The 19,101-nt window shown below is 39.0% G+C and overlaps 2 protein-coding genes across 2 annotated transcripts; both read left to right on the top strand.

The window, feature by feature from the left end:
• Window positions 1-2,437: 2,437 nt before the first annotated feature.
• Window positions 2,438-9,029, top strand: LOC100893864. The gene is made up of 7 exons (XM_011682874.2): window positions 2,438-2,680; window positions 3,723-3,974; window positions 4,289-4,552; window positions 4,713-4,931; window positions 6,065-6,352; window positions 7,009-7,072; window positions 7,577-9,029. Exons 1-7 carry the CDS (start codon window positions 2,590-2,592, stop codon window positions 7,671-7,673), a joined length of 1,275 nt encoding a protein of 424 aa, XP_011681176.2. The 5' UTR covers window positions 2,438-2,589; the 3' UTR covers window positions 7,674-9,029.
• Window positions 9,030-12,118: 3,089 nt separating this feature from the next.
• Window positions 12,119-16,333, top strand: LOC100893221 (flocculation protein FLO11). Its single transcript, XM_003727570.3, has 2 exons — window positions 12,119-14,023; window positions 15,931-16,333. Exons 1-2 carry the CDS (start codon window positions 12,702-12,704, stop codon window positions 16,253-16,255), a joined length of 1,647 nt encoding a protein of 548 aa, XP_003727618.2. The 5' UTR covers window positions 12,119-12,701; the 3' UTR covers window positions 16,256-16,333.
• The last annotated feature ends 2,768 nt before the right edge of the window (window positions 16,334-19,101 follow it).

Raw genomic sequence — 19,101 nt, 5'->3', positions numbered from 1 at the left:
GAATTTCTGCAGATCTTTCGTTTCGCAAAATAACGTCTTTTAAGTTACCTACTCAACTCGTTCATGCTAAAAAAAACACTTTACAGATATATTCACTGCTTTCATTCTTAGTGTATGTGCATAATTTCTCGTCTCACTCGCCACATCGTACCACAGATTGTTTTATTTACAAATGCGGTAAGTAAATATCATATATGACGGGGGTGTGTGTCCGGACACTTAACAAAAGTAAGGCCGTCTTGTTTGCCGTAGGTTTTTACGAAAAATAAGCATTGAATGGCACATCATACACATTTTATCCAAACAAATAAAAATATCTTCCCTTACTAGCCAACCCAAAACAAATCCACTACCATCTCTCCCCCTCTCCCCCGCCCCCCCCCAAAAAAAAAACAGCAACACATCACAATAACATACACTCACACGCAAGAACACCCCCACACAGCCGCCCTCGCTCTCCACATACACACACAAACACCAAAGACACCGCAATGTTACCTGCTCACGTTCGTTTCTTAAAGGTGATATCTGTTTTGCGCATTTTAAAACGTGCAATCAATGGTTCTAGGACAACTACCCCCTGGGCAATCAGCCCCCTGCCAATTACTAGCGGGACAATTACCCCACGAAAATTACCCCCTAGGACTATTACCCACCTATGACAATTACTCCCCGAAAACATTCTGCTTTTATTAAAACCAAGTTATTATCAGGGTATACTTCCCCTTTGATGAACTGGGGGGGGGGGGGTAATTGTCCTAGGGGTAAGTTTTGGTGAGTAGTGCCAATGCGCGACTTGTCGCTGCTCTGCGTGCGGTCGCACAGAAGCGTGGAGAGTCACGTGACGAAAAACCGGAATCATACCGAAGTTTTGGTGTATTTTTGTCAAGCGTTTAATAAAAAAGTCTGACCTAGAGGTAAATTTTTCGATTTTGGTTTTTCGTCGTGTTTGCCGTTACCGACGAAAAACCGGAATGTGAAGATGAAAACAAAAATCGACGATTTTTGCTTGCAGTGTAAGTGCAGCTATACAGTCAAGACATTCCTGTAAGCATGGAGATCTATCTTATATGTCCATGTTGTAAGTATACACTTTGTTTGTACCTAGTTATCGAAATGATAATGACATTTATAAGAAACAATATGAATTTGATGTGTTTTGTTTATTCTTGCAGTAAATATTTTCTTCTTGGGATAGTACCATAAACATAGGATACATAGGCCTAGATTATATAAGGTCGGAAAATTAGCGAAACAAAAGAATGTTTGAAATTATATATCTGGGACCCGTCTTTAATATAAAGAGTTATACTTTTTATAAGACGGGACCCAGATGTTATAATTTCGTTTTCCGAATACCGCCCCCAGACTCAAGAGCAGGCGCGTACGCAGGATTTTTTCAAGGGGGGGGGGGGTTAACATTTATAAATCGGGCCGGGAATTTCGCAACGACTCAGCCAGCCGCTGAATAAAGCGGGGGGGGGGGGGGGTAAGAGGACACTATTTTATTTTTTTTTGGTCTCGAAATTTGAAAAATTGACATTTTGCTCCGTTGGGGGGGGGGGGGGGTAAGGTCAGCTTTTTTAGGTCAGCCATGGGATGATTTTTTTTTTTTTTTTTTTTAAATAAAAATTAAAAAAATCCAAAGGGGGGGGGGGCGGTTTACACACAAAAAATTACCAAAGGGGGGGTTTAACCCCCTAAACCCCCCCTCCCCTGTGTACGCGCCTGCTCAAGAGTAAGGCAGTCCTTTAAATCTCGGTAACATCGATATCGGTAAGTGTATTATGTTCCACTTTTCAATTTCCTGTTTTTCTGATACATGCAGCATCCAGTTGAAAAGATATTAATGACATGTGAAATTTAAGACTCGATCGTGAAGCGGGTGTATTATTTATTTAAACCGTACCCTACCGAGAAAAATCATGACAATAGCTAATGATCTGGTCAGGAGAACAAGTTTACTTATAACGGAATGGAAAGGTGGCGCGAATACGGTTTGAGGAAAACGAATAAATCCTCCCTACTATTAAACCGACTGTGATTCCCTCATGTGAAATATTCATATCTCCTCGCATCGAAATAGTATAGCGGTGCAGAACAGCACATTAAAACGAGAAAATGAGGGGCCTAGCTGATCATGATGACGTGTATATCCCATCAAGTGGCGGTCCATGATTCTCGTTGTGGGGGAGGGGGTGAATAATATGATGTTTTGACAAGCAGGACAAAATAAAAAAAAAGGTCTAAGTTAGAAGCCAGGAACACAAAGGGGGTGGGTAGATTTTCTTTCTTAAAATATGTCAGATGGTGGTTGTTGGTGTGTGTGTGGGGGGGGGGGCATCACCCCCTCAACCCGCTCATCTTGATCCGCCCCTAGCTGGCCCCATGTACCGACACCGGACGCAGGCGTCGTGAATTCCACATTCAGTTCATCCATGTATAGGCATAGCCCGCATGCACATGCACAGTAGACAGCAAGATCACTCTCAATCGCTCTAAATACATCGACATAATTAATGACTATCTCGACATAAAGGTCTAAGTTTATAAGGTCTGCAAAGTTCATAACTTCCAGAGTTACAGGGAATGGATGGAAGCGGGAACTCGAGTAGTATGCCAGCTTGGTTGTGTACGGTGGCGCTCATGGCATTCATGGTTCATGCTGCACAAGCACAAGGTAAGTTAAAGGGATTAGTCAACTATATAAATACAATGCTTTCCATGAAGTTGGAATAAATTTGCTTATCCTCACAGTTCATGAAATGATTCTGACAACGTGATATATTATCGATAGATAAAGGTTTTATCTTCTCAGAACGTTACTGATCAATCTTAAGATTCATAGAGATTGATCCCTAAGGTTTTAAAATATATACAAATTATTGTCATAATCATTTCATGGAAAGAGGTAAGAACGAGATAAATCAATATGATCAAGTATTACAAGGAAGGAGACATCAACTGCATGAACGCAAGGAACAATTTAAATCCAGCTGTGTCTCGTTGGCTTTCCTTTGTATTTCCTTTTGGGTTTCCCCTCATACACAGTTAGATGAGGAACTATGAATTGCCTTGGAATATGTTCTGTTGTTGTTCATTTGTTTGTTTGTTTAAGATTTTAAAGAAAGAATTATTGTAGTCAAGGACTGTATATTTTGGATATCTCCTTTCATCGTCTATCGGCACAAACCTAACATGTGACAATTTATGAATTATCGAAATACTTACATACACTTCATTACCATTGCCTTGTGTGTTTCACAAAAGAGGAAATTTGACATTTTTTTTTCGTTGGGAGGGGGTAAGGTCACCTTTTTTAGGTCAGCCATGGGTATAATTTTTATTTTTTATAATTAAAAAAAAAAAAAAAAAATATCAAAGGGGGGTTTTAGGGGGGGTTACACACATAAAAAGTCCAAAGGGGGGGTTCAACCCCCCCCCCCCCGTGTACGCGCCTAGGGCCACACATAACGGCCTTAATCATGCCCCTTTTTTTATTTGTTTTTCTTCTTAAATGTATATGATTGTATATTAATCATGACCATGTATATTATATCAAATGTATACTAAAACAGGGCCCTATGAATGTCAATTATATGTTGTTCCTATGTTCATATGTTGAAGCAAGATTGTTCATGTGCATATAAACAATTATCCTATATGGACACAATAAAGAAATGAAATGAAATGAAATGAAATTCTTCTCAATTCACATTCAGATACCACTCCCCCGAATGTGACGTGTGATGACGTCACAACGAGGCCTTTTTTACCGAACAGTTTTCTCGGACTGAGTGTAGATACTACTTACACGTACGATGATTTGAACCCTGATCCCAGTGGGATAACTTATAACGTGACCAAAGGACCATTTGGTGATCTGTTCCCGCCCGGTCGCACTCCGGTGACAATGTACGCGGTCGACATATTCAATAACAGAGCGACATGTCTATTCTACGTGGAAAATACATGTAAGTAAGTTTACGCGTAAGATCAACAGCCCTCGGAGAATGACAATCCACAAGACCGATTACCCATACGACCAACTGCCCACGAAATTCCCACGAGAACAACAGCCCAAGGGAACACATAGAATATAGAAAATGAATACAAGAGGCCTAACCTCTAAGCCCCTAAGCCCCACCCCAAAGATATATTTATGTATATATACATAATGATATCATATAGTAGGCCTATGTATATATTTTATCTTTTATCAATACAAACCCTCTACCTTACCCCCAAATAAACGAATGATTTGATTTGTTTTCCTTCCTCTGTATAGTGACCGAGCTACCAGTCAATTGCCCAGACCTGAATAGAACGGTCGCCACTGACATGGGACTGCCCACTTATTCTTACACCCCTTCCATAGAGGCTAGTGACGTCACAAAGACCACTTCCGGATACAGATATCACGGAGTAGGAGTCTCTGTGGATCCCTCGATGGCTTTTGGTAGCAAACTAGACGTTGGTACTCATCCAGACACAGTCATTATCTACGATGAGGTGTTGAGCAAGACCTGTATGGGGTATATTGTCGTACAAGGTAGGTTGTTTGAACAAAGAAATGTTTGACCTATTGTAATGAAACAATCATAATGATTATAATAATAATTCAATTGTTATGATAATGATGATGATAGTAATAATAATAAATTATACTTACTATCAATGCAATTATTATCATTATTATTCAACAAACCTAGATATAGAAAAACCCAACGTGACGTGCCCAGCAGATATCACGGACAGCTCCACGAATGTCATCCAATATTCTGCCAATGTAACTGACAATGTCGGTGCTTCTGTAACCTATTCCCCTGAGCCTGGTAGCAGATTCAATCCTGGTGTTACCATGGTGTCTGTGATAGCACGTGACCAGACGGGGCTCAATGATACCTGTAGCTTCGTGGTCCAGGTTACCAGTAAGTATATAATTATGCAATACCACTGGCATATTGGGATAAAGTCTTGCTCAGATATGGCGCGGTTAACCACCGCTCACTAAAAACCGCCGAGGTTATTTTTACGATATTTTGTTAAAACGTGTAATAACTGCGCGCAAGAAAGTCACTGAGATCTATGTTCTAAAATACAGAAATAGTAAGCATATAACACTTTATGTAATCATATTTCTTTTTAAACGCCGCGGTTTTGTGGCGTCATATCTGAACGAGTATATCGGAAAGAATAGGGTAATTTGCCCCTCGTGAAAACTTTCCCCAAAAAAAATTATGAAGAGAAAAGGACAAGGACAAAATCAAAGTCAAAGATAAAGACAAAGAGGGGAAAAAAGACAAAAAGACAGTGTACTTTCACAGAGACTACTACATTAGACTCTACTAGTAAGTTGATTAAGATTTTTTTTTACATGATTTACGATTGCTCATAAAATTGCGCGAAATATACATGTTGACATATGGGGGGGGGACAGCTTATTATTGTATATCGATAAGACAAAGTTGTATTTCAAACGGGAACATGATACGCGTGTATTGGTTGGTTACTGTTTACCTGACTGCTAAGAAAGCATGTGTGCTTGTGAGTAAGCAACTCGGGGACCGACGGTCTTAAGTCCTCTCCGAGGGACTTGGTAATGAGGATTATTGCCTTACCAAAGGGCACTAGCGCATCGAATTGGTTTTGAACCCGGGACCTCCCGATTACTAGACCACTGCTATATATATATATATTTCTGAGCCATCACGCATCCTTATTTAATAATAAGAATAATTCACCCATAGTCTTAATGGACGGGGACGTCTTCGTCGATTGACAGCGAATTCGAATCTTTCACATTGATCAATATTTTTGTATTATATGATTTCATTTATAATTTGATTATTTCATCCCTTAACTTTAACTTCCTATTTGCAATGATACGAACACCATAATTTAGCAAATCGTATTTAGCCTGCCTTAATACAAAACGGTAATTTTTTAACGATATTGTTTCAACGTGAAACGACACGATTATTTTCTTCGTAAACATTTCTGATGAAGTTGGAATTAATTTTAATTACAAACATTCTCATCCTTTTTTCTCGTAAATTTCCAGTTAGCGAGTTACCAGTGTTATTTCCTTCTGAAGAAACCGTCCAGCTCGACTCTGCAGAATCGACCTACCAATACCCAGCTATCACAGAAGATAAACTAACCCTGATGGATCCGACATATCAGTTTTATGGTGACGTCACTGTTGTGGTTCTGGTCAATGGCACGAAGAATTATTCACTGTCTATAGGAACGTACATCCTCACGATCCTTATTGATGATACCGTCTTTAACAAGACGTGCTCGTCTGTGATCAGAGTAGAGAAGGGGAAGTCTTTAAACAGGATTTCGGGTAAGTAAAAATAATTGACACTATCAGGTGATCAGGGCACCGTTGCATAAAAATCACTATTCATGGTAACTTTGCCGTAAATGGGAACTTCCATAGAAACCTTGATTTATTTGGCGGTTTAATAGTGATGTTGCAATTATATTTAATATTGAGGGGAAAGCACCCTCAATGGTAAGTTGTATGCAACAGCCGGGGCCCTGATATCACAAACAATGATGAAATTATAAGTTTTTATAAAATATGATTTAAACACGTGTTGCTGGATACCTAGAATAGCATTTTCAATAATTCCTTGTATCAAAATATTGATTAAATTGTGCATTACTCCTGGAATAAATTAAACGTTTAAATGAACTGAAATGAACTTGTAAACAATCTACGTGTTGCCCCTTCTCAACGTCTTTTAACTCATACTCTAAAAGCTCTAATATTAACTAGGCATTTAAAAGAGCCGAGGAGTGAGAGCTGCATATTACAATTTTTGTTTAAAAATCTACCGTTTTTAAAAAACTCCCCAGCCTTTTTAAGTGAAAATTTTACATTTGATTTTTTAAGAGTAGATTATCGCAAGTTTGTCTCATCTATGTACTAAGACATGTACAATGGTTTATATTCTGTCTCTAAAAATACTTTATCCATATAACTCTTCCCTTTAGTCATCGTAGCCGTGATAGTCACATGCGCCGTTGTGCTGTTAGTCGTCTTTGTGATCGTTTGTTGGTAAGTAAAACAAAAAGAAAACAAGAACTAAAGCCTTGTTCAGATATCCAGCGGTACACCGCGACGGTTTGTTTTTAATGATGACGTAACTGAAGCGTAATACGCTTTGAACGCATTTCTGTATCGAAGCTCAGTGAATATTATACCCAAAGAAACTTGGTTGCGCGCAGATGCCCTTCATTTACACGTTAAAAAACCGCGGCGTTTTTTTTTTCTCCACGGCTGTAATTTACTGCGTCATGTTATCTGAACGAGCCTTTCTAGGTTCAAATCACGCTAGCAGCAAACAAAATTCAATCAATCGAAAATGTACAACACGAAATTATATAAATACTTTATTTGTTATCCCAAACATTAAATAAACATTAAATAAAATATTAAATCCGACAAGTATATTATCTCATGAATTCATTCAGCTGTTGATATCCGCACATTGATAAATGATTGTTCAATTAGACGTTACTGGGGCGCCGGTTGTAATATCATATTATTTCTTTTCTACAGTGTTTGCTACGTCAAGAAAAGACACACAAGAGGGAAGATAGAAGTCACTCGATCAGGTGGAAAACAGAGTTCCAGCGAGAAGACTTCTGCTGTTTAGAAACCATTTCCTTCGTATTTCTTGCATCTCGATTAAAACCACGAAAACAGCGTGCTCTTCCCCGAAATAACCAATTTGTCTTCGACAAACGGTTTCACGAAGTAATAATAATATGCTGAGGAAAGATCTATAGGAAACGGAATCAAATGATCATGATGAATATTCCCTCTGGCGGATCCTGTGTGGCACCCATGTACCCCTCCCCCTAAAAAACCACCATAATAATAATAGGGCCTTCTTTTGCTTGGCAGATAATTTTCACAGTATTCTTTGTGCACAATATGCTCGTATGCTCCTCCTCAAGAAATGCATCTCTTTATTCTAGAATCCGCAAAGTGATTAAATTGCATTACAGTCAATCAAATTTATGTTTAAAATGAATTTATTAATTATCGCATAAGGGTATTGAATGCGCAACATTTCAAAGCCATCGGTCAAGTCTCTTGCAAATAGGTAAAATTTATGTGTAGTTATGCTATACCCTGTATTTTCTTTGTATATTTTAAAGTGTAGCAATCTACGGTCACAGAGATTCTTGTTAACTATAGAGAGTATGTTATTAAAGAAAGAATGTATCAACAGGTATACTGATGCTTACCGTGTGGATTGTCATTCGTCTTTGTAAGTTTAATATATTTTAGGTGTAAAATGGCAGTATATGATCTATCGAACCTTAATACTGACAATGATTGGGCATTTTATGTCTGCGTATGTAAACTATTGACACAGGGAGCCGGTAGAAACAGGTGTGATGATCATTAGGTACAGGCGTAAGGGCATATTTTCCCCGAGGGGGAGGGGGGGGGGGGGGGGGCGGGGCTGACACCTTTTGCATGAGCATCAATTCTTCAGTTTCTAAATGTTTGCTACTTTTTTAAGTGAAAATAACAGAAATGACATATATTCGGGCATCCTGAATAATTATGATATTGAGGTGGTGATTACGCGAATATCGGAACTTTACTTCCCCTACCCCATTCCCCCCTTATACTCCGATGGATGTGAAATAGTGGATCGAAAATGCATTAAATGGCAATACCAGATCTTTCTCGTTTTAAAATATATTGTCATAACCATGGCCGAGGCGTTGTGATTATTGGTATGTGTTGATTTAATATCTACAGGGGGAAACGGTACATCCGGGAAGTCCAGACTAGTCTAGTCTTAACAAATAATATATTTCCTGAGGGGAAGTACATTTAATGTAAAGATGATGTGACCTTCAGTGTTACACTAGATTAGCACCGTTTGGTTAACATCCGAGGCGGGGGTGTTCACCGAATGAGTGGGAGAGAAAAACCAGCCCATTGACCTCCTTTAAAGCCCCACTGTCCTACTTGTAGCTGCTTGCTCCCTCTATATAGAAAACTTCCCCAATCGGTGCCTGTTGGTCCCCATGATCCTCTTTTTCTTATGTTAGTTGAGAGCTGAGTTGATGAGATAGCCACATGTCAGTAACCTGGCTGGATGGTCTAATCCCTTCTGGCCCAGTAGTATTGACGGTCTTTAAAAGAAAAGTGAAAACCCTGCCCTGTATATTATTTAAAGAGGATTTTGAACTCTGGTAAAGGTCGGAGATAATTTATAAGCTGTGTCATTCTGTTTATGTGAGTTTTGATGAATATCATTTTGAAAATGTCTCCTGAATAGCAAGAAACGTCAAAGGATTGATTTCATTACATTAAATCATTTGAAGCACAATATGTATTTATTATGAAAAGTTATTGTAGCATGCTAATATACCTCAAACTTTAATAGCTACTCTTCAATATATTTATAATATTGGTATGGTAAAACATTATAGACTTTAATAACAATTGAATATTTTTTAAAGAGTAATCTGTTACCTTAAATATGAGATATAATGCAATTGGTAATAGCATGCGAAATTATAGAAGTTTAAATACGATTACTGTATCCGGTGTATGGTTCATTAAAACTTATTTTGTACGTTGTACATAGTTTTCCAGTGATTTGTTTGTTTTTGTATTTACTTCTCCTCCTGTATCTTTTCTTTGCTAGTTCTTCGCCACCATTTCTCTAAATAAAACGATGGACCTAAACATTCCTGAATTCAGTGTATTGTGCACGTTTATGTAACCCCTCACACACACATACACACTCACCCGAACATGATTTGGACATTTAAAAAAAAAAAGAAGATTTTTAGGTGTCATAGAGTATATGGAATTTCTTAACCATAAGCTGTATATGCAGCAAACACAATTAAATATACTGTAAGATGTAATGACTTCAATCCATTTAGCGGATATGCATTTTACTTGTGCGGTGATTATAGTATTTGCTGTCACGGGTTCATGGCTTTATTATTGTTCACTTAGTCAATGACAATGAAGCTAGGAGTCCGGTTTGAAATGATTGACATTTCTCAGAATTATTTGCTTTTAATGTTCATGTTATCACGTGGTAAAGAAACAAAAAGGGCGCAAGTTCCGAAGAGTCACCGTCTGCTTGTTATACCACAATCTGCCGCCCTCTTTCAATCTAGTGTACACCTCAGTTCCATACTTGTTTGTACCGTGGTGGTGAGATATGTTAGAGTCATATTTTATCTGTAACAAATTAGTTCAGTCTAAATGGTCATGTTTTCAAGTCTACTACAACCTCCTTCCGTCAGTTTGACAAAATTGATGATTTACACTTGTATTTATTACTTTTCGGGCCGTGTTGGTTTAGGCCTAATAATCTCTTTCATGAAGTCATAATTTATTATTTTTTTATTTTTTTTACTTGCAGTATGCTGTATCTGGGGGTACTGTTTCCGCAAACATCCTAATCGAGTGAACGTAGAGGAGACGAGTGGTATAAACCTTACCTCTCACATGTTCACACCACCGTCATCGTCATCAGACGAAAACTACACGGTATCAACACGGTTTGGCGCCCAAACTGCTCCTATAAGAGTATTATCGCATGATGGCGCTGTCATTCTACTCCCTCGCGATGCAGCTGCAGGTGGAGGGGGAAGAAGTTTCTCATATCACTATGGTAACGAGATGACAGGGCTGAGAGAAGGTGTGCACTACAACGCGAGATATAAGTAAGATACCAAGACTACTGTTTCTTACAATAAAGCTGAAATTAATTATTACGTAAAGGTGGAACTGTGGTGATGTCCGTATTGACGACTCCCGGCCTTCTCGCTTGTTTACAAATCTATTTCTCTCCCCCACGTCATTTAAAAAAAAAGTCCTTCTCTCTCTTCGTTCATTTCGTATTTTTTCTTTCCCTTTTTTCATTGATAAGGTTTCCAAGGTGGTCCATCACTGAAAATCTTTCTCTTCAAAACTTGTTCAACATTATTGTTGACTCCTCTTGTTTGTGTGTTAACCAATGAAGGACTAGTGTTGTGGGAATGGCCTTGCCTCAAAATCTCACCATCATGGTCAACATTAATTGAGTTTATGTTTTGCATGTTTTTCACCAAATGATAGCTAGACCTTGAAAGGGATAGCCGTACTTGTGTTCCTTTATCTCGAATAATGAGGGTATTTTTCACCTTCTCTCCAAATTAAAAACAGATATATTAATATAAGTAAACTCGCGCTTTCAAGTACATGTACATGCAAGATAAGTTTTCAATAAATAAGCCTGATTTCATGATCTTAATCCCTCATTGTTTTCTTTGGTTCAATAGCAAAAATGGCAGTAAACTCTTGACTACATGACTTAACTTTCTATTTTGTTCTCTTTTACCACAGTGCCATCAGTCTGCCATCTTACGACCAAGCAATGTCTTGCCCAGTCCTTCTCTCTACCTCCAGTACTCAACATTCACCTCATTCTCCATCATCCCAACATTCTACTACACCATCAGCTGCTGGTTACACGGTAGATGCTAGCGGCAGCACAGCACAGGAGAGTGAGGAGCGTTCCTTGGCTATCATAAGAAGGAGTGTCCGTGAAACAAATGAACCTGAAGCATTACAAACGACAGGAGTTGATTTTCCTATGCAAACTGATCAATCTGAGAGAACTACATCGGGCTCGACATCAGACTCAATTCGCTCCCCTATCCCTCCATATATTCCTCTTTCGCCTTCTCAACCTCCTCCTCCTCCTTATCAACAGCTATCACAATGATAGAAATGATAAGCCTACCGTCCATTCAAGCCCTTTTTGTATCCAGTAGAGGATCGCGATCCGCCCCCCCCCCCCCTCGCCCCAACTCTTCTTTCACCCATCTCCTCCTCTTCGTCAGCCTTATAACTATACCCCATCTTATCGTCTCCCTATCCCTCCCTCACCACATCTCTTTGTTTGTACCTGTATTTTTCTACCTATTTCTATTTATCCCCCTCTCTTTATCTGTCTCCATTCATCCCCTCTTCTCTCTTCTCCTCATCCCCCTCTCCCCTCTCTTTACTTATCACGTTTATATCAAGATCCTGGAGTTACCCAATATTAAGATTGTGGTGAACTGCCATGCAGCGATTGCCCGCCCAAACTTTTCGTAATCGTTACAACCTCGTACGAATGCATTTACCTTCGACCTAAAATGTACTCCTAATGATACTACTTATAATTTGAAGTGTAATGTTTAACCTTTAGACCAGAGTCCGCGTGTTTACCGTGTTTATCAGTTTAAACAATCAAGTCGAGGTTCTGCTATAACCTCAAGTTATTATGCGATAACACCTCTCACAGTACCCTTCTCAATGTACATGCAGCCATGTATAGGGTCCATGGTACAGGCAACTCATTTTAAATTAGACCAAGGATTAGACTAACGTGTGGTACATCTAGCAACCGATAATCATACGTGATGTGCTATTCTATACAGACGGAAAATATTAAAACGATGGATGTATTTTGTATAGCAATGTAGCTTATCGCATCAGCTATTTTAAGTCATCAGGGTAGAGGCCTATTCTTTCACCTCGGATTGGACCTGTTTCAGATGTGTACGTGCTGCTGATGCCGGGACCGTTGATCAAGGTTTCTTTGATTTCATGAAGTCATGACAGAATACTCCTGATCAAGTACAGACATGCGAATACCATTAGAATGGATGAATTAAATCCACAAAACGTCGAGCAGAATGTCGACAACCAGCAAACTACATTCGAAATAACGGACGAAACATTGCCATCAGCTGTCAATGGAACATTACCGGTCAATACAACATCGCAAGTAACGACGACAGCGCCAGTCATGATGACACAATCAATATTTCAAAATTTACCAGCTTCCATATCTTTGGACAGCTCTACACCTTCGGACTGCTCGACATCACCGGACAACTTGACAACTCCAGACAACTCCAGGTCTCCGGACAGTTTAACATCTCCGGACAACTTGGCATCTCCGGACATCTCCAGGTCTCCGGATAGCTTAATATCTCCGGGCAACTTGACAATTCCAGACAACTCCAGGTCTCCGGAAAGCTTAACATCACCGGGCAACTTGACAACTCCAGACAACTCCAGGTCTCCGGATAACCCAACATCTCCGGACAACTCAGCATCTCCGGACAAATCAGCATCTCCGGATAATTCAGAATCTCCGGACAACTCAGCATCTCCGGACAACTCAGCATCTCCGGACAACTCAGCATCTCCGGATAATTCAGCATCTCTGGAAAACTCAGCATCTCTGGACAACTCAGAATCTCCGGACAACTCAGAATCTCCGGACAACTCAGCATCTCCGGACAACTCAGAATCACCTGACAATTCAGCATCTCCGGACGACTCAGCATCTCCGGACAACTCGACATCTCCGGACAACCCGATTTCATCGGCCTCGGCGGTACTGCCAGTCATTCCAACTTTTCCAATCACTTTTAGATCAGCCAACTCGACATCAACGGTCAGTCTAACTTTACCGATGACTTCGGCAGCGGTCAATTCTAATTTACAGATTTCAGCAACACTACCTGTAACTTCGACGTCATCGATTAGTCCAACTTTAACGGTCACCTCGAGGCCGTCAGCCATTCCATTACCAACTGGTACTTACGAACAAACCACGAGAACCACATCTGATGACGCAACACCACGATGCGGCCGATGTCGATCTCTAGGTCGATCTCTATGTCGAACATCTCCAGACCGGTACTGTTGTTTCATTCCTGCCAAGGTATGGCTGAAAATTCGGCTTCTCGCCATCGTGCTCCTTCTCGTCGGACTCTTCCTCGTCATCATCTTTCCTCTTCCTGGAATGATTCTCTTTCAAATAGCCGTCACTCTCCTGACCTTATCAGCTTTATTCGTGTTCATGGACATCGGGAGAGGAGCCCTGGCCAACTGTTGGTGTGATGATGTGGAAAGACCACGCACTCAACCGGACAGAGTTCGCACTATCGAAGTCACTGCTAATCATACTGGGTAAGAGCAGCTGATTGTTTGCGATTTATCTTGTAAACCAAACCTGGCCCCATTTCACAAAACTTCTCAACAGTGACAAATGATAGTTTTTGTTATAAGCTACTAAAACCCTTGTTTCTGATTGGTTATCAGCAGATTTGTTACTGATTCTTGTAATTTGTCATTGAAAAAAGGCTTTGTGAAACGGCTCCCAGATATCTTTCTAATAATATTTTATTTGTGTATCGTTTGGGCAAGGAAGGATCAAGCCAGAGTAAAGCACTTATATCTCCATCACGGATGATACATGCATGTAATCCTATCTCTATGAATAATCGCTCTACTATAATTGAAAAAAAAATCATCAAAAACAATCATTCAACCTTCGGGTAAGACAGCGATTACAACCCGAAATTATTTTGAAATGCGTTAATAAATAAAAGGTGTTCTTAGAAATGAGGGATATCGATTATCCATGACTGTTTTTTTTAAAGAAGAGGTCCATTGTGCATTTACTTGAGATCGAATGACTTGAAGAGGGGTTGACAAGCATAAATCAATATACAAAAGATGTAATATATAGATTTGCCACAACGCATGTTGCAAGAATCTTTGAAGGCGTCTCTTCAGATAAGTTTGGTCCTGTATAATGATATATTGTAAAGCAGCCTTATCATCATGATCATCGGCTCGTTGTTTGAACAATCCTTTGTGTTAAGTAAGGTGCAAGGGTGGCAATCCTGGAAATATATATATATATATATATATATATATATATATATATATATATATATATATATATATATATATATATATAAATTTTTTGGTGGGGGGGGGGGGCGTTGAGGGACACTGACTTTAACATATTAAAGAGAAGGTTGAGTTCTGGGAAGAGGTGAAAAATAATTTGTGAGCATTACTCATTCTTATTATGCAAGTGTGGAAGAACATTAGTTAAGACATGTTCCCTGAAAAGCATGGCTCTTTAAATGCCTTCATATTCTAAATATGCATGTAACATCGTAAAAATCGGGGGCCGGCTTTTTACGCCACGCGTTCGTGTAGTCCCATATACATCTTTCTGTGCAAGTGTTTGTAACTTTACCAAGACTTGGCCAAATTTCTTATCATTTTGATGATTCCAGAACCTTGCAATACACACAAATTCTTACATGTATATGCTAGATGATCAACCTTTTCTGGTCGGTTCCACACCGTTTCTTTCACAATGCAATCGCATGACCAGAACTCAACTTCATCTTTAAGTTATCATTTTTTTGAAAGTTTAGGTCGTTTTAGAATGTCAGGTAAGTGAATTAAGGATATTTTTAATTTGATATGGTGTCGGACAACTGTTGGTATCTCTTGAAATATTTTAGGTACAATGCGTTGATGAGCAAAGGTTTGGTAATTAAAGTATTTGATAACTATAGTATCAGTAATCTTTTGTAAAACTTTGTAAATGTTTACTAAACGATGACCATGATAGGGTTATTTACCAATTCAGAGTCAATGCAAGCGCGGGAAGATAACGATAAAATGACTGGAAAAACATGCCCTTCAGTTATTCATCCAGCATATGCAGTACATGCAAAAGAAATCGCGAAGAAACCAAAATATAATGGCGATGGGAGAGCCATTTATACACAGCGTTTGGCCAACCCGGTTCGAGTTGGATACAATATGGCGACTACTGCTTTGTTGGGCAAGCACAAAACAGAATCTATGCCATGTTGTGACCCAGTGAAACCAAATTGGCCAAACTCTGTATATAGATGGCTCTGGGCAATGGTTATGTGCACCTCCCCCATTGGTGGTTATCCGTTCAAGATTTATGACGTTTTATTATTTCACACTTTGTGTTAAGTTTTATTTAAGGTATTGTAGACAAGTCGGTGACAATTTTTTCGTTTTTTCTTTTGGCCTAGCTTTGAAGACTACGACAACCCCGCCTTTACCGCGGGCGACTACCCTCCCGACTACGCATCCGCCATCGCTTCATCACCGGCCCCTGTAGACACCGGACATCGACGACATCCAAATATTACCATCAACATCGAGTCATCCGACCAGGGAACTGCAGGCAATGTCGCCTTCGATCCGGCCGTCAGCCCCAGCTCACTGTTCTCTTTCAATGAACCTTATTCTCCACGGTCATTACCTCCATCATATGATGACGTCATAAAGGAAGACAGCGATAGACAGCAAGAAGGGCACCAGGATGATGCTAGTCCAGGACCGAGTTCTTCTTGAGAGTAATCTTCAACTTAAAGCCCCACTGCACTACTTATAGCTACTTGCGCCCTCTATATGGCAAACAATGCCTAATCGGTCACCATTGGTTATCCATGATCCTCTTTTTCTTATCTTAATTGAGAGCTGATTTGATGAGATAACCACCTGTCAGTGACCAAGCAGGAAGGTCTAATCCTTCCTGGCCAAACTAGTGCAGATAAGCTTTAAAACAATTATTCGACGAGCTGGGATGGCAGAAGATCGACAGGACTTCTCTCCACGTCTCACAACCAGAGCCCTGACAGATAAGATCAATACGGTGGAAAAACGATTAAACAGGTTGTCATCTAGAGGACTCGAAAGCCGGAGATGAGTAGCGACAGTCTGTAGGAATTTTCATCAATTTTCAGACGAATCATTTGAATTTTTAAGAGCCTTTTCTGTTGATAACATAAAGCATATATGATATGCATAATTTGAATACAAATATGCTATATAAATACATAATTTTGTATTATCATTATCAATGCAGAATATATTCTTTGAAGAGGTGATACAAGGGGAACGAGAAAATGATAAATCTTGGACAGGTCTTTGTTACAATGCAGAGAGGTGAGAACAAGAATTGATGATTAGATGGAGTTGGCGGTCCGTATTATAACCTCCTACCTCTGTCCCGGTCTGCACCTGACGGTTGGCTACCTGACCATAAAATAAAGAATCTATAATATTTGATGTCATCGTCATAATTATACAGATGCAAAAACATATACAATGTATGTACAATGTACAAAGTTTTATAAAGTGTATGTATTATTCCATAATGGTCGCAGGTATTTTATTCAATCACAAAACTAATATTTTCTATATTTGATGTACTCTAATGGCGATTGGTGTTAAGTTTAACTTGTTATAAGACAGGGTCCATGACCATATTGAAGTAGTGTCATGTTGTAGATCATAATCATTTCTTAAGCATTGTTCAATAACAGGTACATAATAAGGGTAAAAACAGGGTTAAATAATGTGTTGTAATATTGACCGAATAAATCACAGTTGTCGGTCAGACACGACTTCAGAAAAAAACGAGTTCAGGCAAATACCCGCAAAATAGAGAATAACGGAAAAATCATCCAAAGTCTATCTGCATGATAAAGATTTTTTTTTTAATTGCTGTGGATATATTTATTTGATATGTTTGCCATTTGAAAGGATATTAAGATGACTAAACCTTTATGGATTTTGAAAATAATTGAATTATAACGTTATTTTACAAACAAAAATCCATATCGAACAAGGTTGACTATTGACAGATTTCACCTTGCCGTTTGTACACCCATCCTCGCAGTGAACGGTGGGGGCTTTATATTCACTGAGCGGTATTCGCTGTTTTCCCAGTATTTGCATGTACTCGGTTTTCCAAAGTTGTGTCTGACTGTCTGACTGGTGGCAGGCGCGTACGCAGGGGGGGGGGGGGGGAGGGGGGTTAACCCCCCCCCCTTTGGTATTTTTATGTGTATAAACCCCCCTAAAAAAAACCAACCCCCCCCCTTTTTTTTTTTTTTTTTTGTTGTAATAATAAAAATTTAAAAAAAATTATTCCCATGGCTGACCTAAAAAAGGTGACCTTAACCCCCCCCCCTCCCAACGGAGCAAAATGTCAAATTTTCAAATTTCGAGACCAAAAAAAAGAAAAAAAGTGTCCTCTAACCCCCCCCCCCTTTTACAGCGACAGGCTGAGTCGATGCGAAATTTTCGGCCCGATTTAAAAATGTTAACCCCCCCCCCCTTGAAAAAATCCTGCGTACGCGCCTGACTGGTGGTGTTTATTATATTTATCTAACTTCATGATATTCATGAAGTACAAAATGAGCAGGGTTTCCTGCTGGAATGGGTTTATGACTTTACAGCAGGGTCTAGCAGATATCTACATCAGAAAGGAATAAAATGTTCATGCTGTCGAAAGATACAGGAGCGACCGTTCGGTTTTACGAAGATATTACGAAACCAAATGCCCATTATGTAAATATATTCTACAGATTTTTCATATCATTGGCCAAATCAACAAATATGCATAGTTTAAACCATTTGCTATCTGACTATGGGCGACAAATAAATTCATAAACGAAAAGGCAGCACACACAAAATGGAGTAAAAAAAAAAAAAAAAAAAAAAAAAATACAAATATCCATATAAAAACGCTGGACAAATTAAAACTAAAATGTAGTTGTCATTTTTTTTTTAAAGGTGGTAGTGATGGAAAAAAATATTTCAAGGAATCACATTAAAGCTTAGTATTAAATTGTATTTGTTAAACGATGAGGAAGTGTATTATACATGAGTCATGAGCGAGAAATGTTGTAAATTAATGTAGTCCAGTATTATCAAAGAGATACCAGCTACCTCTTTGGTATTATCAGTATACGTGGTCTCATGTTTGCAGGCGTGCGTTGTGTCAAAAAATTATACAGTGAATGTTATTTAAAAGCAAAGTTTTCGTAGGTTGGATTACATTTTGCTGCCGACAGTCCATTTTCACTCCATGGTTAAATAATCAAGATAAGACTTATTTTTAATTAGTCTTTCTAAACGAAAGGAAGATCCACTTTAAGATTTCAATAGTCATACTGGCTAACCTCAAATATGGTCATAAATTCACTGAAAAATAAAGACAACTACAAACATGCTTTTTTTATAAGAGACATTTTGAAAGGTTTAAATGATGATGCCTTGTATATACGATGGATAATAAACATGAATAATATATTCCTTCACTTTTAATTTGTTGTTCTCACTCTGTTCATCGAATAAAGGTTAGAGGGAAAAAGAGAGAGGAGCGAAGAGCGAGGCAGGGAGAGACAGGA

The sequence above is a fragment of the Strongylocentrotus purpuratus genome, unplaced genomic scaffold, assembly GCF_000002235.5.
Source record: "Strongylocentrotus purpuratus isolate Spur 01 unplaced genomic scaffold, Spur_5.0 spur5_scaffold_14, whole genome shotgun sequence".
In the NCBI taxonomy this organism is placed as follows: Eukaryota; Metazoa; Echinodermata; class Echinoidea; order Camarodonta; family Strongylocentrotidae; genus Strongylocentrotus; species Strongylocentrotus purpuratus.
This window is presented reverse-complemented; position numbering and strand designations above follow the sequence as displayed.

Coding starts and splice junctions, on each gene's coding strand:
- LOC100893864 (XM_011682874.2), top strand. CDS start 2,590: ATGGATGGAAGCGGGAACTCGAGTAGTATGCCAGCTTGGTTGTGTACG. Junction 2,681..3,722: donor TCATGCTGCACAAGCACAAG/GTAAGTTAAAGG, acceptor ATTCACATTCAG/ATACCACTCCCCCGAATGTG. Junction 4,553..4,712: donor GGGGTATATTGTCGTACAAG/GTAGGTTGTTTG, acceptor CAACAAACCTAG/ATATAGAAAAACCCAACGTG.
- LOC100893221 (XM_003727570.3), top strand. CDS start 12,702: ATGGATGAATTAAATCCACAAAACGTCGAGCAGAATGTCGACAACCAG. Junction 14,024..15,930: donor GTCACTGCTAATCATACTGG/GTAAGAGCAGCT, acceptor CTTTTGGCCTAG/CTTTGAAGACTACGACAACC.